Source organism: Solenopsis invicta, chromosome 1 (genome assembly GCF_016802725.1).
Source record: "Solenopsis invicta isolate M01_SB chromosome 1, UNIL_Sinv_3.0, whole genome shotgun sequence".
Taxonomy (NCBI): Eukaryota; Metazoa; Arthropoda; class Insecta; order Hymenoptera; family Formicidae; genus Solenopsis; species Solenopsis invicta.
Window position 1 is genome coordinate 23784141 of NC_052664.1, and position 15636 is coordinate 23799776.

The 15636-nt window shown below is 29.5% G+C and overlaps 4 protein-coding genes across 5 annotated transcripts; 2 read left to right on the forward strand and 2 right to left on the reverse strand.

Annotated features, from left to right (window-relative positions):
* The first annotated feature begins 996 nt into the window (after positions 1–996).
* On the forward strand, positions 997–3666 carry LOC105193279 (protein FRG1 homolog). Of its 2 annotated transcripts, none has more exons than XM_026131326.2 (5): positions 997–1254; positions 1337–1413; positions 2052–2344; positions 2823–3022; positions 3210–3666. In XM_026131326.2, the coding sequence occupies exons 1-5, from the start codon at positions 1196–1198 to the stop codon at positions 3214–3216; spliced, it is 636 nt and encodes a 211-aa protein (XP_025987111.1). In that variant the 5' UTR covers positions 997–1195; the 3' UTR covers positions 3217–3666. The 2 variants fall into 2 exon arrangements, with proteins under 2 accessions (XP_025987111.1, XP_011155977.1); XM_011157675.3 differs by having other exon boundaries at positions 3225–3666.
* A 348-nt stretch (positions 3667–4014) lies between these two features.
* LOC105193309 (SHC-transforming protein 1) lies at positions 4015–9756 on the reverse strand. Its single transcript, XM_026131325.2, has 11 exons — positions 9559–9756; positions 9020–9120; positions 7965–8035; positions 7811–7871; positions 7552–7725; positions 6579–6742; positions 6281–6501; positions 6003–6161; positions 4984–5111; positions 4525–4635; positions 4015–4356 (listed from the first exon to the last, which is right to left on the reverse strand). Exons 2-11 carry the CDS (start codon positions 9116–9118, stop codon positions 4222–4224), a joined length of 1323 nt encoding a protein of 440 aa, XP_025987110.1. The 5' UTR covers positions 9119–9120; positions 9559–9756; the 3' UTR covers positions 4015–4221.
* A 532-nt stretch (positions 9757–10288) lies between these two features.
* On the forward strand, positions 10289–13166 carry LOC105193280 (guanine nucleotide-binding protein subunit beta-like protein). The gene is made up of 5 exons (NM_001304588.1): positions 10289–10483; positions 11681–11889; positions 12228–12434; positions 12623–12733; positions 12809–13166. The coding sequence occupies exons 1-5, from the start codon at positions 10375–10377 to the stop codon at positions 13124–13126; spliced, it is 954 nt and encodes a 317-aa protein (NP_001291517.1). The 5' UTR covers positions 10289–10374; the 3' UTR covers positions 13127–13166.
* Positions 13155–15497, reverse strand: LOC105193310 (NFU1 iron-sulfur cluster scaffold homolog, mitochondrial). Its single transcript, XM_026131304.2, has 5 exons — positions 15296–15497; positions 15139–15219; positions 14027–14430; positions 13734–13837; positions 13155–13500 (listed from the first exon to the last, which is right to left on the reverse strand). Exons 1-5 carry the CDS (start codon positions 15367–15369, stop codon positions 13276–13278), a joined length of 888 nt encoding a protein of 295 aa, XP_025987089.2. The 5' UTR covers positions 15370–15497; the 3' UTR covers positions 13155–13275.
* Positions 15498–15636: the final 139 nt, after the last annotated feature.

The window sequence follows — 15636 nt, forward strand, 5'->3', positions numbered from 1 at the left end:
TTAAGAACAAAAAATTATTTAATGCAAACATTTAAAATCTGAAATTAAATTTCTGTATTTTTTACGTGTGTAATAAATTATTTTATAATAATTATTAATTTTTCTTAATATTGCAATTCACAAAAAGGAATAATAATCAGAATAATTTTCCGTTGTCTTTTCTGACATGTTAACAAATTATTTAAATGCTATACGTAATGTTGCTTATATATTATACTAATACTGTATTTTCACCAAATTATTCCATATGTGTTTTTGAGATATACTTTTAATGTGACACGTAATCATGTCTCTTGATTTATTAAGTAAGAAAAATGGTTAGGTATAATTTTATGTTATAGGTATAAAACTACATTATAAATGTATATAATTATGATCATTATTCCTTGTATCATATTTTTTACATATCTGGCAAAATGAGTTAGAAAAGAATCACAAATTTGAAAATTTTAACAAATTAAAATTAGTCTAAGCACTATATTCAACAATTATTATAAGACATAGAAATGATCTGACAACTAATTTTCTCAAAAACAAAAATAGGATACAAATTTTAAAAAGTATTAATGATTTATTAAATACTATCTCTTTACTAAGTACTTTTTATTATTAATACAATTGTATTTTTATTTTAATTGAGAAAAATAATTTTTTTTATGTAAATTAATTTCTAGGAATATTCTGCAAGATAAATTGAGATTGTTTTTAAGAAAAGTAATTGTATTTTGCAAAGTTTATCAAGATAATTGTGAATATTGATGTGCAATTTTCTAATTTATTACGTCTTATTAATAAATAACAAATAAATGCTTCTAATTTAAAATATAATCTCTTCTCTAATTTACATATTTTACACGTTTATTTGTCTACAATGTCTACATGAAAAAGGTTCGTATATACGTCATTACGTATTGTTTACGCGCGCGTGTAAAAAAACTCATGTTTTCATAATTTAAAAATACACAGGGCACAACCCTGATTTTAGCACAGACTTAAACCATTTTTATCGACAGTGTATGAAAGTTTTGTCGGAAAAGGAAATGGCCGTTCTCAGATTTCTTGGTTCTCTCCAGTTCTCTCTGCGTATACATTTTGGCGTCTGGCGTTCTATGAGATTATTTTATGCGAGACACGCGAGTTATATTAATTCTATTTGTGCAATTAATATCACAGCAAAAGTTTAAAGAGTATTAAAATGTCGGAATATGAAAAAGTGCGGACAGGAAAGTTAATATTGAAAGGCGAAAAGTCAAAGTATAATTTCTATCTTATTATTGAAATTCGATGTTCTGTTAAAGTTCTTTTTTCTGATATTTTATTTATCGTTCCTTTTTAGACCGAAGAAACGAAAATCTAAGAAACAAGAAAAAGAATTGGATGTTACTGTGGAAGATAAAGATACTCTTACACATGGTTTGTTTATTTATTTTTTTAAGAAGGTTAAGTACAATCCCGCCCCTTCTATTTTGATAAGAGTATTCAATAAATTTTTATGTAAAAATAATTGCAGCTTGAGAAAAATCTATGTTCTAATATTCAAATGTTAAAGTTTTTTTAACATGTCCCATTGATTGGTCGCTTATGTATCCTTTGAGGTTATAATATTGGATGGGATTTTTAATTCATTGATTGATCATTCGCATTATGCACAAATGCAACTTTATTCCTATAAAAGCTGCATTTGCGCATAATGCGATTGATCAATCGACGAATTTAAAAAACTCGTCCATTGTATGATACTAGAAAAATTGTACAATTAAAGTACCAATGGTGATACATATGTGTCCATTTTCAATGTAGATTAACTTTTATCTCAATTTAACTTTTCCCTATCTTCTTCTAGTTTTAAGATTTGAAAAAAGATAAAAGTAAGTTAAATCAAATTAAAATTAATCTACATTGGCGAAAATGGATGTATAGATAGATTTCCTAACTTGTCAAATGAGTATACTTTTATTGAAAGATGGAGGATCTTAAATTTATAGTTACATGATTTTTCTTATTTTGTATAAAATATTTACAATGTATAAAAATGACATCTCATTTTATAGGAGGATGGTGGAAGGTTAAGAATGTAGCTGAAATCACTGGGACAGTGGCCATCGAATTTGGGAATCAAACATACATGAAAGCACTTGACAACGGACTGTTCACTCTCGGAGCACCACACAATGAAGGAGAGAGTCCATCGCCAGAGGAGATATTAACAGCATTTCCCATAAGCGAGACTAAGATTGCTTTGAAATCAGGATATGGCAAATATCTTGGGGTTGATAAAAATGGTATTGTTATTGGACGAAGCGATGCTGTCGGTTCTATTGAACAATGGGAGCCAATTTTTCAAGTAATTTCCATATGAATATCAAAATAGATAAGATTATTGCACCAATCAATGAACAAATAACAATATAATTACATTTTCAAGTAAAAAAAGTTTAAATCAAATCTATATGAAAGTTAGATCAAAAAAATTATTAATTTGTAATTTATTCTGAAATTTTAAAGACTTATTATTTTAATATCTTTCTTAAACAATCATTTATTGGTGATTGTTCAGTGACTAGTAATCCTATTAATATTTAGTTAGAAAATATTTTGTATGCCTTTTTGTTGATTCTGTCTCAGACTTAAAATATTTAACTTAAACTTATTTGTTTTTATGTTGTCTATCAAAGAAATTAATTTAAAAATCTATTAAAAAAAGCTTATAAATTTTTTTTAATATAGTAATTGTATTATTTATTACTTGTCCTATTAAATGTAAGAACATTTTTGCATTATGTTAGTTTTTAAACATATTAATTATAAATTTGCATTTCCAGGATGGCAAGCTTGCAATATTAAATAATATTGGATGCTTTATGTCGGTTACAAATGATGACGATATAATTTGTCAGAGTAGGACAGCTGGTTCATCAGAATTTATTATTATAAGGAGTATAATACAACGTTCTGAAAATCCTAATAAAGAAGTTCCAAAAGAAGAGCAAGGATCACTCACAGAGGTTGAAGTAAATTATGTGTAAGTATATATAGAATTTTATCAATAATTGTACTTATATAATTATTGAGCAAGAAACTATTCAAGAGTTTAAAAATTTTTTATTAGAAGTTTTATATATATTTTGCGTTAATTGTTCTGTTATTAAATTGAAATGCTTTTTTACCTTGCTTTAAACTATAAATGTATACTGTATTTATATGAACAGTATTTAATTTCACAGACGGAAGTTTCAAAAGTTTCAAGATAAGAAGTTAAGAATAAATAAATCCGATCGTTCTGAATTGGAAAAAGCAAAAGTTGAAGGAAATTTACATGAAACTCTGTTAGATAGGAGAAGTAAAATGAAAGCTGATCGTTATTGTAAATAAATTTAGTATTTTTTTGTAAATTTATTGTAAATAATTTGTATGAAATGCATTTTGTATTTACCCAATGCTAATTAGTCTAATGATAATACTAAATAATAATAACAAATAATACATTTATGTAAATATTTCATAATATTTCAACAGCAAAAGAACAATCTAATAATAAATTATAAATTAATGTTGAGTGTGTAAAATAAAAAATAAATGAAAAAAAATGAATAAGCAACTTCTAAAACTTCTATACAAGCTTTTTTTAAAAATTAATTAATGAAATAAAACAATAATGACAACGTATTACATGAAATTATATTTATTATAACTATTTTTGCATGATAGATGAGGTTGCAGCAATGTGTCCGATATATAAAAAGCATACTCTAAAATATAGTTAAATATTTTACATACACACACATATATATATATATATATATATATATATATATATATACACACATATATATACACACATATATATATATGTACATACATATAAAATCTTTATGTATGTAAACCTTACATAAATACAAAGTCACAAATTAATTGTAATATTTTACACAATTGGAATGTGCTTAATTCTGATAAATTATGAAAATTATATTACTTTGGCTAGGTTGGCACATTTCATCAGGAGATTCACAGACAATTATTCATAAATCATCTATTCATGTACAATAAAAAGATACTACAAACCATATATATGTATAGATCTTTTTTATAAAGTGACTGATCTTAAAAATATCACAAAAAGCTAAAACTTGCTAAAGATTCTCAGTGCAAAGATATGCAAAATAATTATTCGGAAAATCTTTACCAAGTTTATGCCCTTAGTCATTATTTAACATTTAAAATTTAATAATTTGTATGCCTGGGAATGGGGTAACGCAGCACCAGAACACTGTCAGCCGATATGATAGGTAACACGTTGTCACAGTGATGGTTCACTAAATGACTTACACTATCAAATACACGATCTTTTGTGCGAACCTACAAGTAAAAATTTATATCTTTTTTTTTATGATCATCTATTAAAATTTATATTAGAAAAATACTTAAATCTAGATTTATAATCGACAAGTATTTTTCGATAAATTATCGACTGCTTTAATTTTTATATTAATAATTTTGTTATATAAAATTTTGTTTTATACTTACGACACCTTCAGGATCAATTAACAACAAATGTTTTGGGGTATTATTATTCATCCCAGTTAAAACATATTGGCCAGGAGAACCTTGTGATTCTCGAACCAAAAAATCGCCATCCTTACAAAGTGAAATAGAGCAAAATTAAGATAATAAAAGATTAGTCTATAACAAAGAAATAAAAAATACCAGAAGGGAGCACAAAATATCCTTTTAGACCCCAAGGGAGTGAAATCTGAAGGATGAGAGAAAAAAGCCTTGATACTTAAATCTAAACATATATCATATTTGGGTTAGTGCAAATGTCATTGTTAGTGTTAGTGCATCCAACTGTGTCCCAGTTGTCCCACTGTCATTTTGATACCTCAACATGGTTCTATCCCTTGTGCTTCAATCCTACAGTATTGCCTCACTCCTAGTATTTGTTATTTCTAGTCTATAAATGTATTTAGATATAAATATATTTACTCTAGTAAGCATGGATTCTGCTTCAGATCGGCTAACGCTTCCATGAAACCAAATTTCTTGTTTCAATTGCTGTTTTTGTGATCGAGGACTTAGTCTGTTCATATCTGATATTGCAGAACTGAACGGCTCTACAAATTATAAATAAGATTCGATATACATAATATGTATATATAAACAAGTAAAAATCAATATTCTTTAGATTCAAAATAGATTAAAAAATGGACGTCTAATGTTAGAATAAGGATCGGTTCGCCATTTCTGATTAGTTTATCGGCCAATTAAATTTAAGAATGGCTAACTGCAAAATTTAAAACTAATCATTTTGAGCTATTTTGTTTTTCTCGTCCATTTTCTGCAAATTATAATTTATGTAAAATATACTTTAAAATAATGAAGTAATTTTTTAATTAAAATCCTTAAAAAATTAGATTAAGGATGATCAGTTTTAAGTTTTGCAGTTGATTGTTAAATTTGGTCGGCCAATCAAGATAATCAGAGGTGATAGGACCTAAATCTCTTCATATAAAAATATATTTGAAATTGTAAAATGTGTAATCAAACAATACAAATAAAGATTATAGTAATACTACTTTAAGCCGGCGTCATTTACTACGTTTACATGTCACTATTAATCAGGTTTAATAGCATTAGTAGTTATAAAACTGACCAATCACAAGTATTCCTCTGAAGAATGGAATGACTATAATTGGTTTCATAACTAGAGATGTTACTAAACCCGATTAATGGTGATGTGTAAACGTAGTAATTGAGGCTAGTAATAATTTTAGCTTTACGTTATAAGAAATAAAAGTGCCTTTTATACATACTTTTATACATACTTAGTGATTCATTTTATCAGATAACTGATATTAAGAGACTACTATTCCATAAGACTATCATGACCCACCTTAACGTTCGTGTACATTTTAGCACTACAATAACGTCAGGTTAAGATCGTTATATTTTGAGAGTAAATTTCAAATCTTTACTAGAATAAAAATAATAAAACATTCTCTTACGCATATCAAAAACATCAAAAAGTGATGCTGGATCACGATGATTGTCTCTGTTTGCAGCTATGATACTATCATTCACATAATTGTGCTCAGATATTATATTTAAATTCGTTGATGGGGATATAGTGCTATCTGAGTTTAAATCGATTAAGTTCCCAGTTTCTGTAGACAAAAATAATGAAATAGAGGAATAAATAAAAAAAAAATTATATATAAAAACAGGAATTAAATATTATTCTATTCACAAATACATTAAAAAAGCATTTTATGAAAGATATTACCTGCCAACTGCTGATGTCTATCTGCAGCAGATGGGAATGAATCAACTGCAATATTTTGTGCATGAGTGCGCGATGCATTTTGATGATGCTTCAGATTAGGCAGTGTGGATGCTGTAGTAGGCAAAGGAGGTACTGGTGGTGGGCCAATATCTGGTGGTACTTTTCCTGGCAGATCATTGTAATAATCCCTGTCCATTTCCCTGACACCATTTAACACAGGGCTAACAAGTAAATGTAAAATTATAAACAAAGACCATTACAATATTCTAGATTTATAAACGCATTTATCTTTACTTACTGCAGAGAACTTGGTTTTGTAAGAAACTCTTTAAACCTAAGCTCGAATGCTTGTCCAATAGTGGATATAACATCTTGTGCTAAACCACCTGTACATTCAAGTACATAACAAGCACGCCATTCTTGCATATTTTTGGCAACATATGCAACAAAGTCCAGTATTTCCTATTACATAATAAGAAATAGTTTTAATTTAAAAAATATATACATATATAACTAATACAAATATTATAATCATTGTAAAATTACAGCTTTATATTTCATGCATATACACTTAGGATAAAGTGGTACAATTTCGAACTCTTAACGTGTATTTTTATTTTTTAAACACAAAATACATATATTTAAATCTAAAACTCTGGAACAATTAAAAAGTTTAGTTTGCAATCTGAAATAGTTAACACATGAATATGAACAAGAAATTATTGTCAACCCTTAACCACTCTAGTAAAATAAAGTTAAATAGTATTTAGGCTATTATAATATTCCACCAGAGCGGTTAAGAGTTAATATAATTATAGACATAATTTAGTTTATTCTAATAGTATTCGAAAATGTATAACAATAAATACAATTTTAAACATAATATTTGTATCACTAATATTTCACATAAAAAAAACTGTTTTTTTAGCATCTATATTTTATGATAAAAAACAAATTGACAAAGAGACAAATATTACTATTGTACTATTTAAAATTATACTGTGTTCAGAGTTAAATGTGTAATACCATGTTGGAAATTACACGAACAAAAAGAAAAACTTTCTCTTTGATTAAAAAGATTTTTCCACACAACTTTTATGTAATGAGACTAAGAAGCAAATGATTGTTAACATCATATAATGAGATTAGAATTATCAAATTTGAATCTCGAAAAATTTATTTTGTTCGAAATCATGTTTGAAATTATATTATCTTACCCTATACAAAAATAAAGTACACAAAAGATAGTATGCAATGTGCATGCTATTTACCGTATCACCACCTGAAGCAAAAGATATGCGTGGCATATCATGTTTTGCAATAATGTGTCCATTTTCAATATTAGTCAAGGATAAACTGCAACTGCTAATGGTTAAAGTAACACTTGCAGCGCTATGCTCCATGCGAGGTTTATCTGCTATGGCTCTCAACACCTTCCTGTCAACCTATTGAGAAAGAAAATAAAAATTCAAATACTACAAAACAAATATAGTTATCTGTAAATGTAATAATTTTTATAGCATTTATTACCCTTCTCTTTTTGTCAGCAGACTTTAACCCAGCAGCTTCGCAAACTCTGTTTATGCATTCTCTAAAATGAAGTAGAAGGTTGTTTGTTACATGCTCGAAAGTATTTGCGACACTAATGACAAGTCATAACTCAAAGTGATACTTGATAACTTACTTAGCTACACACGAACGCGTTTCAAAATCTAAGCTTTTCATGGATGTATATACTTCGAGACATCCGATATACTGTAATGTTTCATATAAACAAAAATTAGACATAAGGAAATAAATAGGTTGAAGCAGTAAAATTATTTTTACTCTAATACTTAGAATTAATGGTATTTCTAAGCTAATTTCTTTGTGTTTACTGCCCTTTCTTTGCCGTTTTCATCTCTATTAGCTAAAGTGCTTTATCTCAGGGACATACACACTTCAAGAGTGATAGAATCATATCCTACTGAAGTTAAATTTAATAAAGTTAATCTAAGAGCTCAGCATGCTTAAAAAGAAAGAGTATGTTAACAATATTATCACATATCTACAGCTATTATTACATAATTATATAGTAACAATAAGGGTGTTTGACAGAAATTTGCATTATAGAAAATTAAATATTAAAAAAATTACATTTTAACAAAATATAAAATATTATTATGTATTAGATATTAATGAGTAACAAGAAAACAAATTTAGTTTTAATTATTAATAACATAAAGGAATGAACAAATTTCAATAAGAACATTGATATTTAGAGATGAAAAATAATCATTATTAAAATAAGAACAGTTCTGATATAAAATATCAGCATAAGCATTAGAAGCCTAGTCTTTATTTTAAAACTTATTAGATTTTTTTATCAGCTTTGTTATTAAAATATGACAAAGAAAGAGAATAACATTCTTTTAAAAATAAAACTAATTTGAATACTGTTCCATCTTAAAAACATTCTTTAACCATAGAATATATTATATTTTAAACAATTTAAAAATACTAAGAGTATATCAATGAATATGAGTATCAATAAGTATGAAAATCATAAAATAGACAGAAAAACATTTCTTAAAGTTTGTTCAAATCCGATATTTAATAATTAATATCATATATATATAAAATTATGTGTGTGTGTGTGTGTGTGTGTGTGTGTGTGTATGTGTGTGTGATGTGTATGTGTGTGTGATAGATATTAAATGTCAATTTATTAACATATTTTGAAAATAATGAATAACATACCTTCACTGTATAACTAATTCCGTCTTTACTCACTAAATGATCTGGATGCAACCATCCTCTGGCTGGTTTACTGATAAAACTACTACCACCTGTGGCCATTGCTAAATAGACAAATACAAATATCATTGATGTACTTTCAGATAAACACATATCTAACAATTTAATTTTAAGCTGTCTAAACTTTCCCAAAATTATCATTTTCAACCATAACATGAACATCAAAAAATAAATATATATTCATTAATTTTGCAAATATAATGCAAAAATTAACCAAACAGATTAACAATATGCAAGACAATAATTAGTTTCCTCAAAGTTTTACATTAATTTTTATAGTGTCCTACTACGTCATAAAATTAACAACATTCCAACAGTCTTCCAAGAAACGTTGAAGGAAAATATGAAGCTTCACTCGAACTCAAAGTTAACACAAGGCAAAGCATGCATAAGGCAAAACGCCTTTTTCCGTATAAATCACGCCCAGTGCCAGTGACTTTTTCAAATTGTCAATACCAGATCAACCTATGCCAAGAACATACCTGATGAATGATCCACCGAATCGATGACACGCCAATGATCCGATTAGGTATTTGTTAATTGGTCGATGACACGTCGATCATTGCACGAGGAGTGTCTGGCCGTTGCTCGGCCTCGACCCGTTACCGATGATTCTACCGATCAGATGTCTATCGTGCATGAGAGAATAGATCATTGTGACTTATATCACACATACTATAGGCGTGATATTGGAGTGCTGCTCCACAAGTTAATGCTCATGAGTAGCGTTTTAAAATCCGGCTCCTAAAGCCGTTATCTGATTGGCTAGATCTATCAATCTAGACCAATCAAATACAATTGTCCAATGTTATGAAATGGCCATGTGTAACAGACAAGCAGCTATAAATTTTTAATATAAAATTATTTAATAAAAAAAAACAATAATTAATACAAAAATGCTATACAGTATAGCAGTCTATATTCTATTTAACCTTGTATTTGTATGTTGTTGACAAGGTAATATATATATATATATATATATATACACATATATTTGATTATTAATTGATGATATTAATATTTATTTCTATTTTTTATGTTATTTACACTTGTATCAACTGTGATTGATGTTTACTGTGATTGGTCAATTCCTTACTTGGAATGTCGTGTAAACTAGACTTAAGTGTCGTACATTTCAATATAGGCGACGTATCAATGTATTTATGAACATCGGTTAAATAATTGAGCAGCGTGTTCGGTGCGCCGCTCGTTCCTTTATATTCATCCTTTGGTAGACGCGGTACGTACGGAAGAATCCGTTCCAATCGGTGATATAACGTGACCGAGAACGATTGAAGATGACCGAGACTTTACAGCTGAGAGGGACGCTTCGCGGCCACAATGGATGGGTCACGCAAATCGCGACAAACCCGAAATATCCAGACATGATTTTGTCTTCTTCACGTGGCAAGTATCGTTGCTTCGAGGCCTTACCTCTTTCCAAGATTCTTTTTCTTTATGATCTACAACAAAATTCTGATTCTTTATCTATATTTTAGCACAGTAATATAGAGTTTGCTTTATCTTTTCTTTATATTATAATTTTATAATGCTACAAAGAACTATTTAAATTATCTTTATTCGTATCTTGTAATATTCCATCTGTTCATTTTAGAAATTTGTGAAACTAAACATGACTTTGATCAATCTTCAACAAAATCTATATCTAATATATAATTAAATATATATCTAATATAGTTTTAAAAACTTGGAAAAAACTGGAGCTTTTTAATTTTTCCATGGATTTTTTCAATCTTTTTCTCAAGGGAAACGCAATTTATTGAAAAAATTGATCTATAAGCAAGGAAATTCATAAAAAAATTGAAAAAAAAGTTTTCTTCTGATTTTAAAACTATAATATATAAATTTTGGTTAAACTTACTAATGTCCATTTTCACCAATGTAGATTAACTTTGATCTCAGTTTAACTTACTCTTTATCTTTTTCCAATTCTTAAAACTTAAAGAAAGAAAGAGTAAGTTAAAGTGTGACCAAAATTAATTTGTATTGGTGAAAATAGGCATAAATCTCTATCTTACATGTATGCACATATGTATATGTGCTCAATGTGCCTGAAACAAGTTAATATTTGTGTTATACTTTTTTATTCGTCTTCTTTAAATTTTCCAATTAATATGCCTTTTATAAATCAAGGCATATTGGGAAGTATGTATTAATTTCAATTAACTCCTATGTATTATGTATGTTGTGTAATATAAATATATTAACAGCTAGACTGTAATATTTGCAACTCCAATTAACTTAATCAGCCATTAATTCAACTTAGTGGAAGAATTAATATTTCCAATTATGTTATTCAATGCTCTCAATTTCATCTTCCTTTTCATGTATTAAATAGTAAAATTTATTTGCTCATATTAAAGAAAGATATGTTCTATTGATGGATATAATGCATTATTTATTGTTGAATATTCTTCAGTGAACAATAAGGATAAGTGATACATCATGTACGTCATATGTGAAATATTACACCTTAATGACCCTAATAAAACGGTTGCTGATTAAACTGATCAAAGTTTGATTACAGTCATCTTACATTTTTGAAAATAACTGTATTTCATATATCACTATTTTCCATTCTAGATAAGACTCTGATTGTGTGGAAATTGACTCGTGATGAAGCTAACTATGGTATCCCGCAGAAGCGTCTCTATGGTCACTCACACTTCATAAGTGATGTAGTTCTTTCATCTGATGGTAACTACGCTCTGTCTGGTTCATGGGACAAAACATTGCGTCTTTGGGATCTCGCAGCAGGTCGTACGACCAGACGATTTGAAGACCATACCAAGGTGTGACCTCCCCCTTCTACGCCGCGACGACGCATATTCAAATTTTCTTCTTCATAACAAAGGCAGAAGAAAAATTTTTCACATTACTAAAGTATCATTTTGTAATGAGATTTTTTTTTTATTTGTCTTTGTTATGACGAAAATAATAGTTTCCTGGGAAATATGAAATATACTGAAGCTTTTTTTTTTATATTTTTTTTAAATTGAAAAATAGAAGAGGTAGGCACTGATTAAATCAGTGATGCCGTAAGTATTGACCCGATATTCATAAATCATGGAACAATACTACATATATTGCTTCTCTAATTGATCACAAATTTTGTTTCTGTTAAACCTAGGATGTTTTGAGTGTCGCTTTTTCCGTGGACAATCGTCAGATTGTTTCCGGTTCGCGAGACAAGACAATTAAATTGTGGAATACATTGGCCGAATGCAAGTATACCATCCAGGATGATGGGCATACAGATTGGGTCAGCTGTGTGCGCTTCTCCCCCAATCATGCAAATCCCATCATTGTCTCTGCAGGCTGGGATCGCGTTGTCAAGGTAAGAACGAAGCTTACGTTTATAAGTGAATGTAATTAAATGTTCGATAAAAATGATGGATAACTTAATTTACACACATGACATCTATGAGTGTATGCGGATATGGGACTGATCTTAAATGCTGTATACTTCGTTTATAATTACACGGTAGACTCGTTAGTAATTTCAGCAATTCACATCTGTTACAGGTCTGGAACTTAACGAACTGCAGGTTGAAGATCAATCATAGTGGTCATACAGGATATCTGAATACAGTTACGGTATCGCCTGATGGATCACTCTGCGCATCCGGTGGAAAAGTGCGTAGATCGTATCTCATCGTAACCATGTTTATCACGCGTTGATTATACGAAACATATTAATTCTGTTCGCAGGATTGCAAAGCTATGCTGTGGGATCTGAATGATGGAAAACATCTCCACACTTTAGACCATAATGACATCATTACGGCATTATGCTTTAGTCCTAATCGTTATTGGCTGTGCGCCGCATTCGGACCATGGATTAAGATATGGGATCTTGAGACTAAGGAAATGGTTGAAGAACTGAAACCTGAGGTTGTGTCTGCAACTAGTAAAGCAGAGCCACCTCTCTGTTTGTCCCTCGCGTGGTCCACCGACGGTCAAACGTTGTTCGCTGGATACTCCGATAATACTATTCGTGTCTGGCAAGTTTCTGTATCCAGCAGATAAATATTTTGTAATAAATGATTAAATTCAATTCTCAACTGTATTATAAGTCTTATTATTGATTAACAATTATACAATATACGCTGTAGGAAATTATAAGATTATGCACAGGTCTACAAAATTGCCTACAAGTCATAAAACTATAATCACATCTATTTATCTTTATTTTCTTTCACTTTGTTAATTTTTTGTTCGAATTTTTGGAATTCTTTCTCGGCGACTTTATCCGTCTCGTCCTCTACTTGTATGACTCCGAGTACTTCAGGGATGTAGAATTGCATCATGTTTTGTACACCGTTTCTCAAGGTTACTACCGAACTTGGACAATTGGTACACGAACCTTGCATTTTCAATTTCACAATGCCTTCCTCGAAACCCTGTTACAAAACATGGGTTATGTTTAATAACATTTTCAAGTAGAATAGATTTTAACTCGATCAGAGTCAAGTTAATGACATCACAAGCTGGAATTGACCAATTACAATCTAAGATAGAGCATTGTGATGTCATTAATTCGTCTCGAGTTCAAATCCACTCGTAAACGCTATAAAATAATATGTAGGTAGATAAATGCGTTTTAAATCGTTCTTATTAAGATTTAGGCACTTACCACAAATACAATGTCACCACCGTCTTCTTGCACCGTAGGACGTATTCGTGTATCCAATAATTCCTTTATCATCTGAACGATCTCGTCATCTTCCGCATTAATTTCTATAAAAACAAAACTATCAGTTTTATTTTTCCTTGAATGTGTATACGCGAGTTTTTTAAATTCATCTATTGATCAATTGTATTACGCCAAAGTATAATTTTTATAGAGCAAAATTGCATCTTCTCATAATGTGATCGATTAAAAAGCTCGCCTTGTTTCGTACAAAAGTAAAACAGTGTGAATCGTACGCGTATCTGCTGCAGGTTGAGAGGTTTCATCCATGACTGGCAATCCTGTTGCAAAAAAATCCATAATTGTGGCAAATACTTCTGGTTTCAGAAGTTTCCACTCTACATCCTCGTCGATTTTCGTAACCGTGATAAAATCAGGACCAAAAAATATTGCCTTCACTCCCTCTATACGAAATAACATTTTTGCGAGTGGTGAGCAAAACGCATCCTTTGCGCTAGGAAAATCCTTTGTGCATCCTTCTCCTAATACCGATACTCCTGGTATAAATTTTAGACTATTTGGGTTTGGTGTATCTTGCGTTTGAATAAACATATTACGACTTTGTTGACTAGTTGTCAGGAAACCAGGTTTAGAATAATAATTTAGAGGCCTGATGAATATACATTGTGTACCATTCCTCCTGAGACAATGAAGTAAAGTTCTTAAAATAACATATAAATATATAACTCATTTTATTAATCCTTTTTTCCACAGATAACAAAATATGTCAAGAAAGACTTTGCAAAGTATGCTACAAGTTCAACCTGTAGATTGTTAGTAGAAGCCTGCCAACAGGATACAATAGCGAAGTAATTGTAGAAATTAAGCAGAACATACCAACTTTAAAACCATTTAAATGATTAAAAGGTGGTAGGTTTTCTTTAGTTTTTATTATCAGATTATAGGTATTAATAATAGGCTTTATTGACACACTTAAACAGAATACTTAAAATGTGAATGCAGGTGATATTAATTTGCTGCAATATTTTGGAAAAGATGGTGACATAAATTGCTAATATACTACTATTTTGCCTCTATTGTCGTATTTTCTCAAAATTCTATTATATTTTTGCTGAATTTATTCCATCAATAAAATTCATAGAAAGTATTTTTTTACAAAATCTAAATCTGACAGATTTAATTGAATGGCTAAAGATACTCCTCTTTCCTTCTCCTCCAGGTAGCAAACTGACACTTCTTGTCATTTTAATACCAAAATATCAAAAACGATATTTTGAAATAAAAATTGAAGTTACTGTTGCAACAGCAATTTGCTAACTGATCATGTATTGTAGCATATACGGAATTTTTCATATATATAGAGAAATAATAAAATTACAAGCCTTACGTTGGATATTCTGATGGAAACAACGTAGAATATCTTCCATTGCTTTCATACATATTTTGCTTTACACATTTATTGAATGGTCTGAAAAGTATAGATGTTTACAAATGTATACACGGTACAGAAATGTACATATATTTAAAGAAAGTAAATTACTCACATAGTGTTTTGCTCAAATAAGTTTCTATAAAACGTCGACCGGCTCGGAAGAAGGGATCGAAAAATTTTATCCATTAGTGCATTTCAACTCTCCTCAAGTTATTAAAGATTTCCCTTCACCTTGTATGTAATTCATGCGACGCACGTTTCCACCATTCCACCATGATAGAAATCATGAAAGAGGACCGCCCCCGGTAGTCAGGTGGTAGTCAAGTGGTGGGGATAAAGATACGGCGCGGCGTTTCAAGTGTATGTAAACATACACATATTATTCTTAATTAATTTTTTTAAGAAAGCCATGCATTTAATTGTTCGCATATCATCCGGTAATTAAATCACTGG